Raw genomic sequence first — 24,865 nt, forward strand, 5'->3', positions numbered from 1 at the left:
AAATTACAATAAACTCTTTGCGATGAGACAAGATCAGTGCGCACTGATAGTAATAGCGAGAAGAATAAGACGAAAAAAAAAAAAAATACTCCTTGAAGGTTATAAAAATAAAGAAAATAAAGAAAATTAAGAAATTGGAATTATTGTCAGAAACAGTACTATTGCGACAAATCTCAGAACACGACAGTACATATACATATACATTTGCAAACATTTATACATACATATATCGTATCAAGTGACATATTACAAAAACTAACACCATTTCGTTTACTGCCCCCCCAAGATCTTCCTACTCATCAATCCCTCATAGAAGCATCACCTCTAAGTCTGTCTTCTTCAGTCAATCTTGGTTTACCGGCAAGCAATTCTCTTCTGATCTCAGGACCAATTGCATGGTGGAATCGTTGTCTCACAGTTTCCAACAAGAAATCTCTCTGGTCATCGGTGATATCATTCTTGTACCGTTGCGCAAATGATAAAAAGGCCTTGTGCCAAACAACAGGCAAGGCAGGAGCATCGCTGACTTTGTTGCCACTCTCATCCACTTCCATCATCAACTCTGGCTGGGCTGCATTCCTAAATCTCATAAAGTAAAACACCAAATCATCCAAGGTCTGATATGGCAATGCATACTTCTTTTCAACCAACACTCTTATAAACACCGTTGTTGCTGGTGAAAAGTCCCGTTGAAGTAACTGACTCAATGCCACAGACGAATGTAGCACCGGAACTGAAACTTTTGTGAGAATCGATGCAGCAATAGTGGCTTCACGAACTGAACAATAACCATCAACCAATGGGAAAAGAAAACCTTTGAAAAAAGCTGCGGGTTTGTATAGCGATTTCTTAAGTGCTCTATAAATATGATAGTTCAACATATGATCATCTGACTCCTCAATGTTGGTCCTGAATTTTTCCAACAAAACCTGTTCAACAAATTTTTGTGCCTCGTTTGCTGAAAGATTCGAAACAAATAATTTTGTAGCCTCGTATGTCGCATGCGGTGACCAATTATCTGGATTGGTGACATATAACACATCTTGCCAGTTTTTCAAGCTTGGCAAAATCTTGAAAAGTTTTGGAAGTTTCCCGTGGGTGTATGTCGATAAGATCTGGCCGATTTTCTCGTATGCCATAATCACTTTTGGTGGTAATAACACTGCTTCTTCGGATTGTTTGCCTTGCGCAATGCTGGCTTGCTGAGCTTCTCGTTGCTGAATCTTGGCAAGAATTTTGTCTGCAAGGTTAATTCCTTGTTCATTGTTTTGGTTGCCACTATCGTTGTTGCTCGATTGGAAATACTTGTTGAATAATTCAGCATCCTTTTCATCAACTTCAATTTCTTTTTCGTCAATATATATCTCTTCTTCTTCCTCCTCTTCCTCTTCATCATCATCTTCTTCTTCTTCATCTTCATCATCATCATCAACAACATCTTTGTCTTCTTCCCCTTCTTTCCTAACACCATACTTTACTCTCCTCCTATTATTATTACCATTATCATAGTCTTCTCCGTCATATTCTTCGTCGCTAACATCAGACTCCTCGCGCTTTAATGACTGGATAAAACTAGGTTTGGTGGATCCGGCATTTTCAAATGCTTCTTCCTCACGCAACTCATCCTGTTGTTCTTTTGCCAATTGAAGAATCTTTCTAGAACTAACAGCATCGAGGTATCCTTCGCCGTCGTCCTCGCCTTCGTTATTAAGGTTCTTCTTGGTTTTGGTAGATTTTGACTTGGCTTTACCAAGTGCAGATCTGGGAGTGGATCGTAAGTTACCGCTCTGCGAAGAAAGATCCTTCAAGAGCGGATTATGACGCTGCTTGAGCTTGGATTCTATAGTAGCTTTACCCATATTTTACTTGTTTAATGAAAAATAGTAAAGCGTTGGTGAAAGGTTGTTGATGTTCAAACTCAGTTTAAAGATATTCGAGATGCCTAAGAGATGTGATGTACACAAAATTACTTTTTTTTTTCTCTCTCAATTGTTTTGTCTTTCTAAATCAGAGGAAAAAAAAAAGGGAATAAAAAAAAAAGAATAAAAAAAAAAGAATAAAAATAAATTAAAATTTAAAATAGATGAAGAAAGAGAATTAGTCCTCAATGTTTTTGTTTGAATCTTGCAATAAGTTACTTATCAATAATTCTGTACTTTGAACAATACTTGATTTCATTATATTACATTAGATTTGCATTATACTCATAAGATACTTTGACAAATAGGGAAGAAAACGGTAATCTTTCACCGAAAGGGTCTTTTAAATGTAAGTGCTGATACCCTTGTTGTAAATGATCCAACTTTGTTACAACCATTGCCACGGTAGCTGGTGTATGAGTGTCGAATTTGCTCGACTCGGACCATGGTGTAGAATAGGATCCAACAACAAATTTCACAAAAATGAAATCTCTCAAACCTGTAATCTCTCCATTAAAAGTCTCATCCCATATGGGACTAAAACCATTATTATTGATCACTCTAGTCCTTTTTCCCAACTCGCCCTCTTCTGTATCAGATTCGATACTGTCAGCTCCGATGACCTCAACAGTTACAAATGGATTTAACACATCGGCATATGTGCTTGTGGGTAGCTCATGAGCACCAACTATAGTAATGCTAAACTTGATCTTCTCCGCCGGCGGAGAAGGCATCTTGTAAAATTTCGAACTCTTAATAATGGGTTTACGCAAGTATGAAGGTTTTAGAACGTATCCGCTCTTATTATGCGGATCTTCAAACATTGCCTCGTTGAGTTGTTGACCCAAGTCATATGTCTGCCAGTTCGTGGCCACCATCTGAACTCCAATTTTCCAATAATTGATGGGGATAAAGTTGGACGATTTGAGTCGAAATCTTGATGGGTAAACTCGTAAAAAATATTTCCTGTTATGCTTGTCTAGCGATGTGCGCTTAACCTCATCTTTCAACATCTTGTTCGTGGCTTTTTCGCTTAACGAAAAACAGTGGTTGTAAACTTTTGACTCGGGTAATGAAAAGTTGCGAAATTTTATGCCTTGGATATATACGCCCAACTCACTTAGTACATCGATGATTTTTGGTGCAGTGACTCGACGAAGCCCTCCTATACCTAAGCCTGATTGCAGCTTGTTATTACCATTAATATTAATATTGCAATTATCTTCGCTAAATGAAGTGGGCGTGGTTGTTGATGTCGTATAGCTTCCGTCTTCTGTCTCAAACAAATCCTTAAATGGACTTGTCTTTTTCACCTTTACCAAAAAACGGTACTTTAAATCTTCAGGCGAGGGTAGTATCGAGTACTCGTTGATTGTTTCAGTAACCAAACTCTTACCTAAAGTCTCTTTTATGATTGTAACCACACTTCTCTGGTAGTTTGCAGAGCAGTTAATTTCCAAACTTAGAATAACTGGGTAAGGAGAGCTTTCAAATGCATATTCCTTAATTGTTCTTATCACATCTGAGAATTTGATAGATTTGGTAAATGTTCGTCCATGGTTCACCACTGGCTCGGCAACAACAGCGATAGTAGCAGCACTAGTCCCACCATTGGTATTTGTATTTGCACTGTTTCCATCCAACACCAGACTGCTTGCTCCTCCTCCCGAACCGTCCCACACATCAATCTCTACACATCTACAGCCTTTTTTAAGTGCTTTGATGTATCCTTCAAGGGAAGACTCCCCGCCAACTTGTCGTCCTATTAGATATGTGTTATGCGAAGATGATATATAATAGTCGGTGAGTGGATGTGAAAAGTACAGCAAATGCTGTGGAGGGGATTGTGGAGGCGTTGCAAGATTCTGTTGATTCAACATTGGAAATGCTTTGGCTATTTACTCCCTATCAGCCTAAAGGAGTTGTGTTTTAAGTGATGTATAACGGAATGTGTATATATATGTTTGTATGTAGGTATGTGAGCAGATGAGCAAGTGGGTAATTCAAATGGTGCTTTATTGCGGGTTTATGCTCCCAGAAGTATTTGTTTTATACAAACGTATATAGGATGTATACTATAGTGTGCTCTTCAATTATATTGTATTGTAATGTAATGTAATGTTTTTTTATTGTATTGTATTTGGTTTATATGTTTGTCCTTGTGCGTGATGGGTCTCTGCTCAAAACACGAGCGTTAACCCTTTTTTTTCCTTTTTCTCGTGTTCCAAAAATAAATCTCTTTCAATAAAATCCACCACGGGAGAATTAAGAGTAGGGAGCTATCACGTGTCGAACCAATAGGTCTAGTAATTCTAATGTTGGTTTTTGCAGTAAAAAAGAGTATTCTCTTACGACTGTTGATATTGTTACAACAACTGTGTCTTGTCTCTTTTATTTTTTTATTTGTTATTTGTTATCCTATATATATATATATATATGCTCATATATTATTAATTGTAATAGCAAGTCGTTCAAATCCCGCTTACAAACCATTGCATTGGGTAGCTTTGGGCCGCACTTCAGTCCAATGTCTCGGCCGAGCATCACTTTGAAAAGGGGCTTTGTATTATCCGTATAAAAGAGATGAAAAAATGGGTAACGGCTGAGGAGGAGGAGGATGATGAGGAGGAGGAGTAGTAGAAGCGGGGAAAAGTGGCGGTGGAACCGAAAGATGGAACACAACATGGAGGTGGGAGAATAACTTTAATCCATTAGTGTTATCACTCTTTTCTTTAGTGGTCCAAGCTAATTTCTTTCCTCAAAATCTATACTTATTCTCAACATTGCTTCAAATTTTAACATTTAGGTTAAAGAAGAATAGTTAAAATACATTGTATGGATATAAAGTATACTATATTTATATATATATATGTAGGTATGTATGTATGTATATATTACATCATAACCTGGTCTTCTATAATATCATGCTCTATTTTCATTAATGAATTATATTTCTTCTTTATTGATTATATTTTTAGAACTGAAGGGGGCAACGGGAATATATAATTTTTTTTTTACTTTAATCAACGGCTTAACCACTGCACTGTTGTTGCAATCTTTATGAAATGACTATGCAATGTCAAAGGAGGACTTGCCAAAGTCTGGAGTACCACCCAAAGTATTCAAGATATCTCCAACATAGTTTTTTGAAGAATACTTTTGGCCTTTTTCGTACACAGTTTCCCAGTTGTGCAAGATATCATGGATGATTGGCGTACCGGCAATGACCAAATTATCCAAACTTGCCTCGATACCACCATCTGTTCTGTTAAAGAAGTAGTCAGTAGCGGACATTGATGGTGGTGGTCTAGAGAAATCCGAAATCGTCCTCATAACAATCACTCTATCGAAGTCAACCAAACCATACTTGTCCAATCTGGTAAATACTTCCAATGACGCGTTATCTTCTTGTGCAGTAGAACAGTATGTGGCTGAACCATTGGTCATTAATTTGGTCAACTCACTAAAATAATCATTCAACACATTACCAGTGAAATAATTGTCACTAGTCAAGACGTCGCACTTGACTACTTTGGCATCACCTCTGGCGGCTGTTTCATTATACAATTTTCTAAACTTTTTGTTTAAAGTATTACCATTGTTCAATGTCGCGTTTGATGCCAAGAATGCTGCTCTGTCTCTTAATTTTTCATTTACTTCAAAAACTTCGGTACCATAAACATTTCCCGGGTACGTGTCTTGATCTTCGGTACCGTATGGAACATACCCTGAAGTCCAATTAGACTCGGTCTCGATGTAATCTTCATATGCAAATTGGTACTCCAATCCAACTTGCACAGCAAACTTTGCAAATGTAACACCGCCCAAAGTAGTATACTCCGGCTCGCCACCAGCAATACCAGCAATCAAGAAATATGTTTTTGTCAAATCAAACAAGGGATTCAATGTAAGAGCAGAGATGGAAGCAGCAGCATTGATTTCACCTTCACCCGTAGTGATTTGACAAATGGTATAGTTTGTAGTACAATGCAATGTTGGGTAAACTGGTGACAATCCAGGAATGGTGATATTGTGCACAAAGTCCATTGCTTTTAGCCATGGATCACGTTCAAGCTCAAACATTGACACAATAAATGCCTTGGGCTGGTAAACTGCAAAAGGTTTACCATATGAAGTTTGAATATCATCGTCACCAGAATCAGGAATCTCTTCGGCAATTGCAGTAACGTTAATAGCACGTTTCTCAATTGGGAAAGAGAGAATACTGGTGAATGTAGCAGCAAGTGAAACGAGGGTGGTGAATCTCATATTAAATAATTACTTTTTGTTTCCCGTTTTTTTTTTATTTGTATTATGGTTAATGATTTGATGATGAAAGAAAAAAAAAAAGACAAGAAGAGACAAAAAAGTAGTAGCCAAAGGGATGTGTTTTCTTTTTTAAACCTTCAAATATAAGACAAGGTAAAGTGTTTGAAGAAATGGTGGTGGATCCATCAACATTATATAGTTAGAAGTAGAGGAGTCAAGAAGCATGAATCAAGTTAGATGAGATAACGGGATGATGCCGTGCGAACCCAATCAATTGTCATTCGTCGTCATCATTGTTGTTATACTATGACTATTAGCATCATAATCAACAATAACAAGATCATCATCATTGGGATTATCTTCATTGAAAGTTTTGACCTAAGGTGGGTTTTGTTTTCGGGAACAATAAAATTTTAATTGATTACTCCTATTTCTGTGACAGATTTTCAAAAGTGATAAATGAGATATTGGGTCCAAGGAAGTGAAAATTTCATCCTAATTAGGAAATGTAATAACAGTCTCACAAATGTGGGAAATTAAACAAAGTTACAAAACAGAAACAAAACAAAACAAAAGCAGAAACAGAAACAGACAAAAATCAAATCAAAAAGCAAACTTTACCAGATTTCCATCGAGCTTCCACAAACATGTCCTTGCACTACTACACCAGACGCAGGACACATATCAAACGCTATTCCAACGGAAGCCGCTAACAGAAATAGAAATGAAAATTCACAGATTGCGCAGGAACGACTAAACCAACAGAAACAGAAGGAGAATTGATCTGCAAATCAAATTTGGTGATAATTATTCGAGCCTATTGTGCAAGTGGTTTGGTTTTATTTTTTTGTAACTTTGTTCATTAAAATTACTATAATTAATCTTTTGCTTTCGTTTTGAGAAATCTAATAATCTGAATTTGACTTCTATCTCTCTTGTCAATTACTTTTAGGGAAACTTGCAAAACAAATTTCGTAAATCGTTTCATCCTGATTGATAAAGTAATTTATTCTAATCTGGAATTCATTGAATTATGCAAAATCACGGTTTATTTTTTGTTGAAATAGGACCTCATATGTGTACATGCACAGGAAAGTACAACTTCTGGTCAGAAACAATCATCAAATGATGTACATAATGAACCTAGTCACTAACGTATTGTAAGGAAGTCCCACAAGAGTATCGTTGTTAGGATACATGCACAGATTTATCTATACATATATACATACATACATATGTATATATATATATATATATATGGATCTATAACTGTGCTCAGGTCTGTAGGGTAGAGGCTGGTCTATACTCCTACTTGTCTGCCTCTTTGCGTGTAGTAGCTCAACTCAAAGGTCCTGCTACCATATGTCGTTCAGATTCTCATCCCGACTATTCAATAGAGGTGTTTAGAAGCTCAACTGATATAAAAAAGGAGTGTAAATAGGAGATTAATTAAACACAGTAACCATATCACCAGTTATTCAAGCATCAATTCTGATAGCCCTACTCTGTCTCAGGTAGGGAGTAACCTTTTCTATATATATATATATATATATAATACAAGACTCAGGTATTTTAAATTCAACAGATTATGAGCCAAAGTAACTTCTTCAGCAATATGAGAGTTCCTGACGATGTCAAACTAATTGGCAAATACAACTTTGAGATATGGCATATGTATTTCGTGAATCATACCAATTACGGTAAAAAGAATCTTTATCATTACTTGACTTGTGATGAAGGTGACGAGAATTATGTCGATGATGAGAACGATATATTTCATGAATCGGCAGATGCATTTATTAAAGCTTCAATCTCTCCTGAAATTTTGAAAACGCTTAGACGTAAAGGATTGAAGGGTAAAGCTGCTTATAAAGCCATCTGTGAAATTTATGGAACATTTACCCCAAAAGACAAGATACTTCAGGTTACCAAATACACTGAAGAATGTCTTGACGAGAGCATTTCTATACCAGAGAGGATGTCTACTGCTAATCACTTGAGTAGATTTATACTTAAACAGCCTGAAGAGGAACACGAGTGTCTTATGCACTTTTTATGGATAGGACAATCAGCCAAACCAATCATGGACAAGTTCATTGAGATGAATTTACCACTTGCAATGTCTAGTTTTGACATTATCACTTCCATATATCCACATCTTTCAGAGCCACCTGCTACTACTCCTGTAGCAACGAAAACGGTTAGTGATCGAGCTCTGAATAACTCCTATAATTATCTTTGTTTTAATTGTTTAGGACTTGGACATAAGAAAGCAGAGTGTCCCTCACCTCTTCGAACAATCAGTACACATACAGCGATAGCAATACTGAAACAGAACATCAGAAAGGTATTGTCACGACGAAAAACTAACACCGAGGGTAATTACAAGCAATAAAATTCTGAGAAAGATGTGAAACTGAAGGTCACACGTAGATGGAAATAGGGTGGTACACAAAATAGTCACTCGTGAACACCGGCTGCAATACTCATTACTCTCGTTAATTGTGTCACTTTGGACTCCGATAAGTCCTTTTTGGATACAGGTGCTACAGTTGACTTTGGTAACAGATGCCAAGATCTTGCATGATTATGAATTATTATCAACACCAAGTTATATAAAAGTGGCAAACAATCAAACAATTTCAAACGCTTGGTTAATTGCCCAAGCCATATAAAGGGCAAAAAAGGCTTGTGTTTATTCGTTTGGTTGTCTGAGTACATAATTTATCGAGAACTTTACAGTAGCCATAATTTCGTTTATATATTTATTTCCATCAAGGCATTTTTCAAAATATTTTGAAAATTTGAAGAATTTTCTCAGGCAAAAAAAATGTTCAATATTTTTTTCTTTACAGATAGTCTTATAAGCAACTTTGCTCTTCTTTCCAGAACGACTTGAGCAGATTTACATAAACTTGCAAGCTTCATTACAACAACAATTTAAATGCTATAATTCTTTATTTTTCTTTTTACTGATTTGGCCTATCCTCTATAAAATATGCTTATTTGGGAACCAATGGTTTCCAATCGGACATAGTTCTCATACTTCTCGCAGCAGGCGGCACTGGTGCCTCCTTTTTTATTACCTCTTTATTTCCTACCTTACTACTGTTATCTGCGATATCAACTTTTCTTTCCACTTCAACTTCGGGTTCACCTTCACCTTCACCTTCATCTTCATTATTTAAAGAAGTAGTCTTGATTTTCGATGCAGACAATGCCGAGGGTTTTGTAGGTACCAGTGGCGGCTTTGAATGTTCCATCGGCGGTGATTTTACCGATCTTGATGGAGCTGGAGATGCAATTGGTGACTGGTTCAGCGATGACGCATTAGAACCTGTCCGGCTTAAAGGAACTAATGGAGATGAGGAAAACCCAAAAGGAACTTTCATTGGCGCTGGAGAAGCAGTAACACTTCTTGGAGCTGGTGGGGTGGGAATAGTATTTTCGTCAAGCAAAGAATATGATTGGGGAGCTGGTGGGAGACCCCGGGGTTTTATATTTGGTTTTGCTGTGGCCATGTTCGGATTCGCCGTGCTAATGCCAACATTGGAATCAAGGCGTGGTTTAGCTGTTGAGTCTATTGATGTTGAAGAGTATGAACGCGGTGGTGGTGGAAGACGGTGCGGGAGTCCATTTGGTTTCTTCAGTCCATTGGCACCACCTATCAGTCCTCCAAAACCATTCTTTGCTGTCTCTTCTGGTACGACTTTTCTTGCTGCTGGTGGTGGTGGAACACGCTTGGGTGCGGTGCTATTTGGATGAGGCCGCGAAGGCAAGGATGGAGCATTGGGGTCAAAATCATCTAATAAATTAAGATCGTTTAATGCATCTTGGGCAAAACCCTCATTTCTTGAAGACGTAGACGGAGTGGGTGACAATGTATGCAAAGATACTAGATCAGCAAAGCTTCCATGCTCTTTACGGTATGCATCGTATAGTGACTTGGTTATCTCTGCTTTCTTTTCCTTATCGATGAATTCGACCTTGGCTTCAAATGTTGCATAAACAGGTTTATGGTCGCTCAAAAATATATCCATTACCGAGTTGTAATTTAATTGCTGTAAATCGTTACGCTTCTTCTTGTTGCTTATAAACAACACACGATCAGTCCACGAAGGCGTTCTTTGCTTTTCAGAAGTGTCATAATCTGAAGTGCCCTTGTCGAACTTGTATGTTGGGTAGAACTTGACAAGCCCTTCATTAAATTCCTGAAATGCACCTCTATTGCGACGCTCCTCGGTCAACTGATCGCTTTGGATAAGCTCATCAAATGCCCCATTTTCTACAAGTTCTCGACACTGGTAATTTGGTAATGAGAGACGGTAGTTCAAGTCACCAAACCAAATCACATGGTCATGATCTTGGATGGAATAGTTTCTAGTAAAGACCAATCCATTCATGATGGTAGAGTAATCATTAAATCTTTCCATGACCGCAGTTGTGCCCGCAGCCAAGTGCGATGTAATCAATGAAAACGAAGTGGCGCCGTATTCAAATCTCACTGCACAGGCTCCTTTATTTGCAGCGATGCCGCCCAATCCAGTCTTTTTGTAAGAGCCAGAAACTTTTGTTACATGATGAACAGCAGATTGTTTAACAAATAAGAAGATAGACATCGACGCAATCGACTCGGTACGTAACAAGACATATTTCTCATGTGCGCTTCCGTGCTGCGAATTGAGTTGTGCATTCAACAATTCAGCCCATTTCGCAGGTCGCGAAGCATCCGCATTCAAAATAGCACCTGCATTGAGCTCGATCAATTCTTGGAATCCAATAGCATAAATATCTGGTAAGGACTCGTTTTCGGGTGGAAACAACCATGCGGTAAGGTCAACATTACTAGACGGCTCTAATGCATTGACATTATATGTACCAGTAAAGATTTTGATATTTTCATTAGTCGAAAATAAATGCAACTGTTGTTTCAAACCAGCAGAAACAAACTCGCTTGCAGGGTCATAAATCTTCACTTTACGTGAATTTGGACCAGCGACTCCCAAGAGTAAATCAATGGTTGATTGCTTTTTACCATCAACAAACGTGTTTTGATACATTCTTGAGACGGACTTTGTGACATCTGATAAGGCACCTGCAATGTTCATCTTTCCGGACCTGGAAAATGACGATTTCAATGCATTTGTACCGGTATATATTTGGGAAATGGCATCTCCATTATCTGCCCACAATGCATTATGCAAAAGTTTTAGATTCTCGGAGCGTACTTGATTCGCACGGCTACTCGATTGACTCTGCAAAATAAGATCGAGCACGGTACGAGATATGACTTGCTCGATTAAATTTGTACGGTCGAGGCAATCCAAACAGTTGACTCTAAAGACACCATCTTGGCGAGTTATTTCTTGATTCAGATCTAAATCGTAGGAGAAAAATCCAAACTGATGCAACGACTCATCAAGGAGTCGGAGAATTTTCACTGCACTTGCAAACCCACCAACTTTAGTCTCCTGGTGGAAGTCAAAATCGGTATAATCAATTTCTTCTTTTCGATCAGAGTTCTTCAAGAGTTGTCTGTACCTGTTTGAAAGTTGGATTTCTGCAGACTTTGTCTTGGAAAGAAGATCAACAATATGACATACCCCGTAGGATTCACTTAAATCGGCAAAATGTTTGTTAAAAACAGGTTGTGTTGCTTCTGCTGAACGTGTAAGTGTAATTTTAGGGTTCATCAAACTTGAATCTTGCTCCCAAAATGTTGGCACCGAACCTCTGATTTGTGTATAAGTAAAAACACTTGATCTCAGTGAGTTGTAGTAGATGAATTCCGTCTCTACAAAGTTGGCCACATTACCATTGTCATCGATTCCTCGAGTGTTATATCTGGTCCCTGCTCTTTTCCACGATTGCTTTGATATGATGGTGAATCTATCGTCACCTTCTCTTGTCGGTACAGATTTCGCAAAGCCTCGAATAACCGATGTGAGGAATCGATTATCATCCAAGATCAACTGGTTGTGCTTGTCCAAATTCGATCGAAACTGAATCATATCATCAATTAAAAACGAATTCCACATGTATTGTGGCAGGTAATGGCTGATAGTATCCAAAGAATCTTCTACACCTCGACTTTGCAAAGTAGATGTCAAGTCAAAGTCATTTGAATAGTAGAAGGAGCCATTGGATAGCAACTTTTTAAACTCCCAGCATGGATGCTGCACTCGGTTGCTATATTTTTCTTCGTCAGCTTCGTCAGCAGTAAGTATAGGGTAGCCCAGACTATCAATTTCAATGAAATCCCATTCATTGCTGTTTAAGGAGACAAAATCTACAGAATCAATTTTGTCCACTGTTTCTCCGTGTATAGGACTTGCCACTTTTTTCGTTGCTCTCGTAATCACGGCAAGATATATTTGTTTTTCAATATATATTAGACCTAGACAACCTGAAATATCTCTTCTAAGCAATGGTCGAAAATTCTCATCTCGCGAGATACTTGCATTGGGGACAAGATCTAAATTAACCGTTGGTTTCGGCAGTTGGGTCTGTTTAGAATTGGTGCGAAATGTAAGACTATAAGTTTCAGAGCTGAGCACTAATGTTCTAGGCTCATCCTTATAAAGAAGTTTCATGAGGTCAAAAAGTTATGTTTCCAAGGTGGAAGAAGAATGTAAAGGTGGAAGTAATTGCACTAGAAAATGGTGGTGTTGTTGTTGTTGTTGTTGTTGTTGTTGTTGTTGTTGTTGTTGTTGTAAAGATGGTGCACTCGATTTGTTTGCACGTATAAGAATGCACTTTCTTGATGTTGAATTGCTGGAGATCAGAACATTTGAGATTTGTAATTTATATATCCGTGCGAGAGTCAAAGTAAAACACACAAGAGCAAGAAAAAAAAAAGAAAAAAAAAAGAAAGAAAGAAAAATATACTTTAACGATCTTGACACCAAATTATTATCTATTATTTGTTAATGATTTCTATTCTCTACTAGCATTGCACCATATCAATTGCAAATATATGCATTCACTTTAATTACATGGACTTAGTTACCAAAAGAGAATATATATCTAAATGTATATAGCTATGAAAAAAAAAACCACCACAAGACAACAAGACAATACCAAAGTTAAAGATTTTTGACCAATTGACAAATTGAATAGAACAAAATTGATAAATATAGTAAGCAATTGCTTTTTTTATATCACTCGTCAACAATTATGTTGCACTTGTCTTGTACACATGTTGTAGATTGAAGAAAAACAATTATTGTATGGCTTTACTTAGAAGATCAAATGTACAAGTTGGTAACCCGACTACATTTAAATAGTCACCATCCATTCCTTTAAACAACAAGCACCCTTTCTCTTGATACTTGAATCCGCCAGCTACTTGTAAACCCTCCTCGCTTTCGATGTAGGAATTGATTATTTCTTCATTATCTGGCTTGAAAATCAATTTGGTAATGCTATAACCTACAAACTCATCGATCAGACTACCTTGACATCGTATCACAGTTACAGCTGAAATCACTTCGACATTGCCATTTTGAGCAAAAGTGTTGAAAAAACGACGTTGTTCCTTCTTTGTCTCTGGCTTCTCAAATATTTCACCGTTACACGCTACTACTGTATCGCAAGTAAGTAAGATTGTAGGTTGAGTTTCGAATTTATCACGAATTTCACTTCGTAGTAAGAGTGCCTCTGCTTTGTGTTTACTGGTAAGGGAAACGTATTCCAATGGTGTCTTATCATCTTTAGAAAGGTTTTCGGCAAAGTTTGACGCAAGTATGTCAAAGTTAAAAAGACCAAAATTTTTTTGTAAGATTTCCTGACGACGTGGTGAGGTTGAGCCAAGGATAAGCTTGTATTTGGCTAATTCCTTATGAAGAGTTGTTTCAAATGACATTCTTTTGTCGTTTTTGCTTGTGCTTTTGTTTTTTTTAATTAGGGATCAATGTTCGAAAGTAAGAACTTTTCTTAAAAAACAAAAACAAAAGATCTTGCTCAATTAAGCTTGGTGTGAGAAAAAAGCTGATGGTTTTAAAGACGAGTACAATAACGCCTATTAAGCAACTCCAACTTATATATATATATATATATATATATTTGGTCATTATTAAGAGCAATGTCTCTCTCCCCCCCCGCCCCTCAAATATTTTATTTGTGTTACAAAATTTTGCAACCACTTGAAAACCAAAAAAAAGAAAAATCAACATTAATACTAATTATAACATTAATCAAAAACAGATGATGGAAATAAATAAGGGAAAATAAAAGATTATCAAGTTTGAATACATCATATGCATTCATTCAATTAGCAGAGGTAGTACCATCAAAGAATCGTGTTCATACAATCTTGAAAGAAAAAACGGGAAAGAAAATAAATAAACAAAAACAAAACTAAGGATAAACGTCAAAAAGAACAGAGTATGAAGTTTTTGTCTTTTTCTTTTACTTTATTTTATTTTATTTTATCTCATTTTTTTTTTGCTTTTTCAAACACTAGATCCATTGGTTCGTTTTCTTGCTTGCTCGCATAACGATTCAAAGTTTGCTGCGAGTGCATAGTAACTCTGTACAACTCCGATAAGTGCCAACGCAGCAATCGCACCTATCCATAAGCCGTCCAATGACCCTTTCCATGGTGAATAAAAAGTTATGTACACCGAGAGTGGGAGACCTACAAAGTAATAACTCACCAAATTAACAATACCACCAATCTTGGTCTGTCCCTGTCCACGTAAACAACCTGCAGAATTGGCATTTAGCGCATCAGCAATTTGCATCGTTGCAATTAACCCCACTATTCCCAATAAAGTATTAACCACTTCTTTGTCATTTGTGAATGCATTTGCAATTTGAGTTTTAAAGATTACTAATACAAAAAGGTTGATCAAAGATGCTGCAACACCCAAACATAAAGATACTTGGGTTGCAACTTTTGCAGACTGGCCCAATCCAGCTCCAAGATAATTGGCAATTCTTGTTGATGAAGCAATACCTATTGCAAATGGCACTTGATACGTCAATGCCGCAATTGTTGTGGCAATAGATTGCGCTGCAAGTGCAATTGTTGAAATATGCGATGCCAATAATGTCAAGATTTCAAATGCTAAAAACTCAGCTTCAAGCATTATTAAACCAGGTATAGCAAGCTCCAAAAGTTTCTTCCATCCGGAAAACGCATTTTTGATATTCCACCCATCCCAACATTGCAATGGGTGGAAGCCTTGAGGTGTGGATTCGGGCTTTATAAAATACACTGTGGCTATAAATAACATCAACGTCATTAACCAATAGTTTATAGCCACCGCAATGGGTGCACCAATATACCCAATAGCTCTGACTAGGCCAAGATTCATTACCAAGTTTGTTGGTGCAGCAACGCAAAGCACATATGCAGCAACATCGTATATTTCTTGAGCTTGTAAAAACCGTTTCCCGCATTCAAACATGATATATGCTGGGACACCAAAGGCCACATACCGTAGATAGACCGCAGCTAGTTCAGCTGTCTTGTGATCGGGTACAACACGCGCAATGATCTCATACCCAAAAAAGACCCAACAAAACAATACCGGAAGCATTACACACATTATGAGTGCCAAACCTTGTTGAAAATATTCTCCTACAAGATGATACTTTCTAGCTCCAAAAGCTTGTGGACATAAAGTATCCAATGCCGTGGCCATGCCTTGGATAATAGCATAAGCAGTAATGTTTGCTGTCATCGACCCCATGGTCACTGCTGCTAATTCAATGGCCCCAATGTGGCCTACTGCGAAAACTGAAACTGTGGAAAAGGACATTTCAAGAAGAAATGTGGAGACTGTGGGGATCGAGAGCCGTATAAGCACTTTGAGTTCTTCACTCCATGTCGTTGTGGAAATACGATGGTGCGATACTGAAGATGCAAATGCACGAGCAATCTGATCATCGTCATCAGAATCAACTAGTGGGATGTGGTTAGCGTGAAGAATATCACGTTCTTGTGATATTATTTCGTGACTGACACTGGAACGAGATACATGTTTGGGAATGAGCGGACTGGTTTCATCGTGGTTAATATATTCTTCGTTTTCCAAGGTTTGACCAGGAGGAGATACAGCGGTCTTGATAAAGTCTGAGGGGAGGTAAAGTCCAGGTTTACCTTGCGCATCAAACACCGAAGGGCGACGTTTTGTCGTGTGAGTGAATTGGTACTCAGCCTCAGTCATGAAAAAAATAAATTGATTAAATGGGCTGTAGTGTATTCAGCCAAGGAAGGAAAGAAAAAAATTGGACCTCCATTGGAATGATCAAAGTTTATAGCTATTGGTCTTAGTTTTTCGTTCGTTTGTTTGTTTGTTTGTTTTCTATCTTTTTTTTTTTGTCATTTGCCCCACTACAATCGTTACAATAAGCTCCAACCTTATCGCTTGTAACTAAATTTCCTGACTCATATCAAGGTTATAGTGTCTTTTGGCAAATGCACGATGTGTTGAAATAATAACTTTTGTAAGAAGCTCATTTAAGAAGCAACAGAGGTGGGGAGGAGGAGGTAGCATCTTTTCTTCAAGTATGAACTTACAGCTAAAAGCCAAATCTCAACAATTGACAAAAAGTAAGAGACAAAAAAAAAAAGAATGCCATCTAATTAAAATGTAGTTCTACTACCAAATTTATTGATCATGTTGTTTAATCGAAGGCCATCACTAAAGTTACGGTATAGGAAATTCTAGTTGCACAACTTGCTTTTCTTTTTTGATTCTTTCTTTTTCCTTTTTTCTTCTTTTTCCCCTTTTTCTCCATTTATTTGATTCAGTTCTAATTCGCAAACAATTTCAATAAATCTACTTTAAAAATCAATAATTCAAATGCTATTACGGTCAAACACATTTTCTTCACTGTTTAGTTGTCTGCTGTTTTCCAAATTTTTACTTTTTTTTTTTAATTTATAATTTGTTCTATCATTGTTTCTTTTATACAACACTACCGCCGGTCCGCTTTCTTGCTTGCTCACATAATCTTTCAAAGTTTGCTGCGAGCGCATAGTAACTTTGTACAACTCCAATGATTGCCAATGCAACAGTTGTACCAATCCACAATCCATCTAGTGACCCTTTCCATGGAGAATAAAAACTCAAATAGATTGATAATGGGATTCCCACAACGTAATAACTCACCAAATTAACAATACCACCAATCTTTGTCTGTCCCTGTCCACGTAAACAACCTGCAGAATTGGCATTCATTGCATCAACAATCTGCATGGTTGCAATAAGCCACATTACTGCAAGTACAGTGTCAATTACGTCTTGATCATTTGTGAATGCATTGGCGATTTGCACGCGGAATATGAATAGCACAGCAAAATTTAGTAAAGAAATAAACAAGCCAAACATGAGGGAAACTTGAGTCGTGATCTTGGCTGATTGTGCCAAGCCTGCGCCCAAGTAATTGGCAATACGGGTAGACGACGCAATACCGATGGCAAAGGGAACTTGATAAGTGAGTGATGCCATAGTTGTACCTATGGACTGTGCTGCCAAGGCAGTGGTTGAAATGTATGATGCCATAAGCGTCAAGATCTCAAATGCCAAAAACTCAGCCTCAAGCATTATCAAACCAGGTATGGCGAGTGACAATAAACGGCGCCATCCAGAAAAGGCCTTGCGGATATTTAAACCGCCCCAACATTTCATGGGATGAAGTCCCGTTGGTGTTGATTCTGGTTTCACTAAATAAATAGTGGCAAATAAGAGCATTGCTGCCATAAACCAATAATTGATTGCCACGGCAATTGGTGCACCAATATAACCAATCAGTTTCACCAATGTGATGTTCATTACCAAGTTTGTTGGTGCAGCGATACATAGCACATAAGCGGCAATCTCGTAAACCCCCTGTGCCTGCAAGAATCTTTTGCCACATTCAAATGCAATGTATCCGGGGATACCAAAAGCAACGTACTTTAAATATACTGCAGACAATTTGGCAGTTTCCTTATCTGGCACTATTAAGCAGATCAAGTCGTTGCCGAAAAAAATCCAGCATATAAGCACGGGGAACATCACAGTGGCAATCAATGCAAGACATTTCTGTAAGTAATCTCCCACCAAATGATATCTTTTTGCGCCAAATGCCTGTGGACACAAGGTGTCCAATGCTGTCGCAATCCCTTGAATGGTGGCGTATCCGGTGATATTAGCCGTCATTGCACCCATTGACACCGCCGCCAACTCTGTTGCACCGAGGTGTCCAACTGAAAAGACCGAGACAGTGGAAAGTGAGCATTGCAAGAGGAAAGTCCATACGCTTGGAATAGATAATTTGATTAAACTCTTGAACTCTTGTAAATGTGTTGTTGTTTGGATCTGGTGATTGGCCACGGCACGATCAAAAGTTAGTCGAATCTCATCTTCATTTTTGGGGTCATTGACTGCGATATGGTTTGTAGTGAGTATTTCTCGTTCTTGTTCAAGAATCTCATTTGATGCAATACTCAGACGACGGTGTTTGCGAGAGGATGTTGCATTTGTTTGTGGTGAATGCTGATCCTGTTGCTGATATTGTTGCAAGTGTGTTGGTGGTGATAAAAGTGGTTCTGTTTCATCGTTATTGTCTTGATTTTCATCGACAATATTTTCTTCCAATGGTGGTTGGTCAATGAAGTCTGAAGGAACGTAAAGTCCTTGTTTACCTACTGATCCATATACAACAGATGCTCTTCTTCTTGTAGAATGTGTGAACTGATGATGCTCTGATAATGACATAACTTGGATTTTAATATGTATATATTGAAGCAATAATGAGCTAATGCAAAGTGATGTTGGAGTAAATAACGAAGGACAAAGTTGAACTTTAAAAAAGAAAAAATTGTTGTTGCTGTTGTTGTTGTTTATTTTTTTCTTTTTCTTTCAATAAGAAAGGAAGGAAAAATGCAAAAGCGTTTTATGCTATACTTGAAAGAAGTCCAAGGTTCAGGGTTGTAGGCTAGAGCGTGATAAGAAAGAAGAAAATAAGTAAAAAAGGGAACAATTTTAAAAGAATTCGGAAGAGAAGGAGGAGTGGAAGAAGGTGGTGGGGAGTGGGAAATTGTAGAAAATAGGATGTACCAATCAATACCAAAAAATTAAAAAAATTAAAAAATTGAAATTAAAAAGTTATGAACTTTTTTGTCTTCTTCATATGAAATGGTTATGTTGATGACAAGGGTGTTTCAATATATATTTATCAAAACATTGATATATGTTTCTCGTCTAAAGTTTGGTGTGAGAGAAAGTGGTTTTGTTGCTCATTTCTTTCTCTTTTTTTCTCTTCTCTTTTCTTTTCCTTTTTTGTGTTCCAAATTCTCGCTGCTAATTGAAACTCTTTGCAAGCCAGAAAAAAAAGAAATTAACAAAAAAAAAAAACAACGAGAAGTGGGATGGCGATAAACTGATATTCCGCTTTTGCTACCCTAATAGGCAATATTTAAATATGCGCTTTCCTCATACACTGAGAAAATGGTGGGAATACTAATTGGTCTGGTATTATCTTTACTACAACAAACTAGTAGAAAGAAGAAAGAGGAACTAATAATAAGGGTACCAAGTGATTGAAAAGAAAGTGCTTGTATTTGTATTCGAATGTTATTTTGTTCAAGTCAAGGCAAATTGGGCTTTCAAAGAAATTCCTTACATTCTCCCTCTCTTTTTTCTCTCTAATTCAAATATCTCAATGAATTTTCAAACTTTCTCTTTCCTTTTTTTTCGGCTGTCCCCCCACTTTGTGTTTTGAACAATAAGTCTGTGTTGTAGTAATACCTTGTTTGCCGCATTCACTAAAGCTCTTCACGCACTATTGAAACTAGTATTCAGTGCCTGTATAAAACAATATTTTTTTGGGGGGGGAGAAGGTTGGAGGATTTGCTCAAATACCATATACGCTTTTCAAATAATGGGTGAATTACTTGAAACACCCACATCAAGGGCCTTATGGATCTACTTAAGTTCTAGTTGGTAACTTTATATTAACAAGATGTTTTATACATTCTCACTTTTGATGTTGCTCAATTTTAGTTGTTTGTATTTTTTGATTTTTTGTTTGTTTTTTTTCCATCGATTTTGCAACCAAATCTTGTCAAAAAACAAATGGACTAAATAAAACCCATTATTTTACAACAATATATTCATTTTAACAGTTTTACTGAAAATAAAGTACGCTACGAAGTGGCTTTCACACCCAAAGACTTGGTTATAGTGAAAAAGCTTACAGGAGTTTACTTTCTTTCTTGTTCTTTAATAGGGCAACTTTTGATTTATTTTTTTTTTAAACTATATATAATAATACAATAAAAAATTACAAATTACAAACTACAAATTACAGTACATTATAATGAAATATAATGTAAATATTAATACAATCATTCTTTTATACATACTCATCCATATGTTCATCACCCATACCAAAGTAATTTTCCTGCTCTTGGCAATATTGCTGGTGCTGGTGTTGGTGGTGTTGTTGGTGCTGGTGTTGTTGAGCGAGTTCACTTCTACTTCTCTGGCCTTGCATTTGCAGGTATCCGTCCATGACATAGTCTTCCACCTCAGCAGTGGGACTCAATGAAAAGCTTGCACCTGCACCTACACCTGTTCCAGTTCCTATTCCCGAGTTGAAGCTAGACTGGTGGGATAAAAGTTCCACCAGCAGCAGCATCAGTAGTCTGTCGCTTTCTCTCAATTGTTCTCGTTGTAGTTGTTGTTGGTCTGAGAATTTAATTTTGGGCTTGATGGTATATATTTGTTCAATGTGGTCTTCCGAGACAAAGGAGAGCTGGTCAAAGCTTACATCCTGGAATACTTTGGAGTTGCCTGACTCCTTGATGGATCCCCAAGGTGTGAGTTTTATGATGGAGCCGTCTGGGTGGTGGAAAGTAGGCCATTCTGGATTGTTTATATCGAGGTTCTTGAGTTTCCTATGGTGTTCATTATCGCTGTATTGATCAATGTCTTCGATATCATGGTTTTTTCGTTTATCTTTTGTAGTGGGTGTATTTATAGCTGTTGTTGATGGAGTAGTACTACTATTAGGACTACTTGTACTAGTGGTACTGGAAGTGTTGGGAATAGAAAGTTGGTCAAATTGAGATTGAGATGTATGGAAGCTAGTTGTTACTGACATATCGCGAGACGTAAGTATGTGTGTGTGTGTGTGTGTGTGTGTGTGTGTGTGTGTGTGTGTGTGTGTGTAAAAGTATAGAAGTATATATGGATGGTGGAATTAAAGTATCGAAAAGACGTGAAGTTAGTTGGAAAAAGCGCGTTTTACCTGTTGGGGAGTATGCTTGTATGTATTTGCGTGTGCACGGATATGACAAGAATGATATTTGAAAATAAAAGAAATGTGAGGGGGGAAATAAGAAAAGTGGAATGGTGGACAAAAAGACGAAAGTATATGAGGTAATGTGTAGTGGTATTAAAACAAAGTGGATAAGTGAATGTATACTTTTGGAGTAAAAATAAGATGGTTGAAGTGGGTGTAGTGTTGTATATATAGTTTGAGTAGTTTGAGAAAAGAAAAGAAAAAGAGGAAGCAAAAGAAAAAACAGAAAAAAACAAAGGTGCAAAACGAGAAATTTAAAAATTGAAATTTGGAAAATGGAAAATTATCCACAATGTCTGTGGGAGTTAAGGAAAGAGGAAAGAGAGAGAGAGACGGACAAGAAAGAGAGAGAGATAAAGATGTATAAAATATAACCTATAGCGATATAGCATGTAACAATACAAGTATGCAAGAATATGGATAATATTCTTTTGTTAGTTATGTTATACCAAGTTATACCAAGTTATACTATGTTTTACACTTCTCTTGAAAAAAAAAGAAAAAGTGGATTTTGCTTAAGTACTCAAAGGCTCAGTTAGTGTTAACAGTCGCCTTGTTTCTTACACCTCCTCCTCCTCCTCCTTTATATTAATCTTACGTATTATATTATGTAATATACATATATATATGTATATATATTATTTATATGTACATTTGACTTTGTGGTATAAACATTTTTCACTCTTACACATACTTTCTCTCTCTCTGTATATGCAGTACCAATATACTACTTCATTTCTTCCAATATTTCAAATTTCTTTTTTTTTCTTTTTTTTTCCTTTCTTTATTCTCTTTTGAAAAAGTTTCTTTTTTTTTTTCGTCTTTCCCTACTACAGAAATTAGTCTAGAATACTAGAGCTACCAACTGTATATATATCTATTCTTTTTTAATTTATTGTAGAATGTAAAATATAGAGCTACTTCATTTTTCTTTCAATTGAAATTAGTATATAGTTCAATCAGTATTAAGAATTGAATTTTAGTTTATTAGTTTTTGAAAGCAAAGAAGGATATTACAAACAATTATAATTATAACCTTCTGTCGCATAGCACTGTCACAAGTAACAAGTGTACGACTGCTGAGCATCGGTTTGAGCTGGTAGCTCACCGATACCAGCGGTTTGAGTTCGTGACTTGATAGGCTATATTCCAACTAAGTGTAATTGTCAATGATCGCACCTATAAAGGTCTCAATGCTCATAAGTTAAGAGAGTAAATTGTCTCATACAAAGTCACTAGTAAGGAGAATCGTGAGAGTATACACTCTGCACGTTCACCTAGTGATTTGTGTTCAATGTAGTTGACCGTATAAAATCTATATTTTACCGATATTTCTATATAATAGTGATAAGTTAATTTTACCACTTCTCGTTCCTATTTATATAAACTCATCTCGTTTGAAGTTTCAAGTTTCCCATGTCGTGCAATATTCTCCAAATATTCACTTAGCGGAAACGAGGGCACAGAGCGTCCAGTGTGTGTCGCACTGTGACATCTTCCCCCCTTCAAAGTCAGATGAAAGATACGGCCTAATTTCAGTTGTACTTTGGAAAAATATTGATTTGAGGTAAGATAACTGTACAGTATGATGATAACCGTTGTGGCCTCCCCCCCTGCAAAGCAAAGGCTTACCTATTAAAAGTGAGCGAAGCGGCAACAAAAGGTTTCGACAATTTCCTGAAATTCTATTGAATAAAAAGGGAAATGTTCTCATCAACGTTTGTAGCAAATGAATACCTTCAAATCCAAAAACCAAATATTGCGGGTTTTGTTCAGTTATTGTTGGGATATAATTATCTTTCACGCCGTGCGGGTTACGAGTCGACGTCGACAATACATTGGGTAAAGTAAAAAGCATTTCACCATCAACTAGCCGCGCGCCTGGGTCTGTTTGTTCGGAATTCGTCGACAAAATATCAAGACTTCGGTTAAAAACTCCCCTACTACTAAAAACGGAAAGTCAGCATCTCCAATATTCTAATAATTGAACGTCCTGTAGAAACACTGAGGTTTCATAAAATAAGTTGGTTGTTCCTTTGGGATTCTGTCCCACGGTAGTTACCTTCTCCGTCGAAACACTGAGGTTTCATAAAATTTGTTGGTTGTTCCTTTGGGCTTCTGTCCCACGGTAGTTACCTTCTCCGTCGTTTTTTGAAAGGTGTATCTTCTCACCCGAAACACTGAGGTTTCATAATAATAATTGGTTGCTTCTTTCGGGATGCAATTTTGTCTTTCTCTCAAGATGCTATAAAGTCTTTCTTGCGAGATGCAATTTAGTCTTTCCCTCGGTAGTTACCATCTCCGCCGTTTTTATCTGGTGTAATTCTACCTCACCGATAACCCGTGTAGTTTGTTTAGTCTGCTACCATCATACTCAGATGAGTCCGTAGACAGTAATGATGATTTCTTAAACGCTGCTTTAACGGTGCTTATTTACCTTCTAGAATGTAATAAGTCTTTTTTAAAAAAATGATATAAACCCAAATTAGGGATGTGGTCATTATCCTAAAAATACTTTCCTCGATCTTTGCACCAATTGAGGGTAGCCACTTATACCCGTGCAATCTTCGGTACTCGTTTCAACGCCATGCCTATCACACGTACAGCCTTCAAACTATAGCCAAGTCAGCAGACACGACTCTATTCGGTCTATAGTTGCACTCTGTCTAACGTCTACAACCTTCGCCCTTTGTCAACTGATGGGTGAATATTCCATCATAAAGTGTTGACAGTATACGCTATTTGATATTTTCTGGTGTAGTCTCGGATACGTCCCGATGACTACGATGCATTATGTTCCATTGGACTAAACTCGCATAGTTCTCCAATGAGGAGTAGCTCCTCCTTTAAACTGTAGTTCACAATAGTGAAGCTATTAATTCGTGGATAGGAGATTTACTCTTCCACAGGTCCTTCTCATAAATGATATTGACCAAATGTTGAAATGCCAAGGTATTGAAATGTCATGATCATTCAATATCCTGGTCGACAATACTGCTTAACAGTAGCCTCAACCAATGTATCAATTACTTGAAATATTAGGTAACCATATCAAATCATTCAAATAACATGATTTGCAAGGATTTGAGGTCCTCACTCTGGTCGCCATTATGTCGCATAGCACTGTCACAAGTAACAAGTGTACGACTGCTGAGCATCGGTTTGAGCTGGTAGCTCACCGATACCAGCGGTTTGAGTTCGTGACTTGATAGGCTATATTCCAACTAAGTGTAATTGTCAATGATCGCACCTATAAAGGTCTCAATGCTCATAAGTTAAGAGAGTAAATTGTCTCATACAAAGTCACTAGTAAGGAGAATCGTGAGAGTATACACTCTGCACGTTCACCTAGTGATTTGTGTTCAATGTAGTTG

The 24,865-nt window shown here is 37.2% G+C and overlaps 8 protein-coding genes across 8 annotated transcripts; all 8 read right to left on the reverse strand. All coding sequences in view use genetic code 12, as the record gives it.

The window, feature by feature from the left end:
• Positions 1–299: 299 nt before the first annotated feature.
• ENP1 (snoRNA-binding rRNA-processing protein) lies at positions 300–1,859 on the reverse strand (the record flags this gene model as incomplete). Its single annotated transcript, XM_001523663.2, has 1 exon — positions 300–1,859. The coding sequence occupies one exon, from the start codon at positions 1,857–1,859 to the stop codon at positions 300–302; it is 1,560 nt and encodes a 519-aa protein (XP_001523713.2).
• Positions 1,860–2,182: 323 nt separating this feature from the next.
• Positions 2,183–3,799, reverse strand: PLC1 (Phospholipase C; the record flags this gene model as incomplete). Its single annotated transcript, XM_001523664.2, has 1 exon — positions 2,183–3,799. The coding sequence occupies one exon, from the start codon at positions 3,797–3,799 to the stop codon at positions 2,183–2,185; it is 1,617 nt and encodes a 538-aa protein (XP_001523714.2).
• A 1,189-nt stretch (positions 3,800–4,988) lies between these two features.
• On the reverse strand, positions 4,989–6,188 carry PVL30_005267 (uncharacterized protein; the record flags this gene model as incomplete). The annotated part of the gene is made up of 1 exon (XM_001523665.2): positions 4,989–6,188. The coding sequence occupies one exon, from the start codon at positions 6,186–6,188 to the stop codon at positions 4,989–4,991; it is 1,200 nt and encodes a 399-aa protein (XP_001523715.1).
• Positions 6,189–9,190: 3,002 nt separating this feature from the next.
• On the reverse strand, positions 9,191–12,781 carry syj1 (Inositol-1,4,5-trisphosphate 5-phosphatase 1; the record flags this gene model as incomplete). The annotated part of the gene is made up of 1 exon (XM_001523667.2): positions 9,191–12,781. One exon carries the CDS (start codon positions 12,779–12,781, stop codon positions 9,191–9,193), a length of 3,591 nt encoding a protein of 1,196 aa, XP_001523717.2.
• Positions 12,782–13,410: 629 nt separating this feature from the next.
• Positions 13,411–14,052, reverse strand: PVL30_005269 (uncharacterized protein; the record flags this gene model as incomplete). Its single annotated transcript, XM_001523668.2, has 1 exon — positions 13,411–14,052. One exon carries the CDS (start codon positions 14,050–14,052, stop codon positions 13,411–13,413), a length of 642 nt encoding a protein of 213 aa, XP_001523718.2.
• A 589-nt stretch (positions 14,053–14,641) lies between these two features.
• On the reverse strand, positions 14,642–16,363 carry ERC1_1 (ethionine resistance protein; the record flags this gene model as incomplete). Its single annotated transcript, XM_001523669.2, has 1 exon — positions 14,642–16,363. The coding sequence occupies one exon, from the start codon at positions 16,361–16,363 to the stop codon at positions 14,642–14,644; it is 1,722 nt and encodes a 573-aa protein (XP_001523719.2).
• Positions 16,364–17,107: 744 nt separating this feature from the next.
• ERC1_2 (ethionine resistance protein) lies at positions 17,108–18,901 on the reverse strand (the record flags this gene model as incomplete). The annotated part of the gene is made up of 1 exon (XM_001523670.2): positions 17,108–18,901. The coding sequence occupies one exon, from the start codon at positions 18,899–18,901 to the stop codon at positions 17,108–17,110; it is 1,794 nt and encodes a 597-aa protein (XP_001523720.2).
• Positions 18,902–20,540: 1,639 nt separating this feature from the next.
• Positions 20,541–21,290, reverse strand: PVL30_005272 (uncharacterized protein; the record flags this gene model as incomplete). The annotated part of the gene is made up of 1 exon (XM_001523671.2): positions 20,541–21,290. The coding sequence occupies one exon, from the start codon at positions 21,288–21,290 to the stop codon at positions 20,541–20,543; it is 750 nt and encodes a 249-aa protein (XP_001523721.2).
• Between the last annotated feature and the right edge of the window lie 3,575 nt (positions 21,291–24,865).

This window comes from Lodderomyces elongisporus, chromosome 7 (assembly GCF_030384665.1).
Source record: "Lodderomyces elongisporus chromosome 7, complete sequence".
In the NCBI taxonomy this organism is placed as follows: Eukaryota; Fungi; Ascomycota; class Pichiomycetes; order Serinales; family Debaryomycetaceae; genus Lodderomyces; species Lodderomyces elongisporus.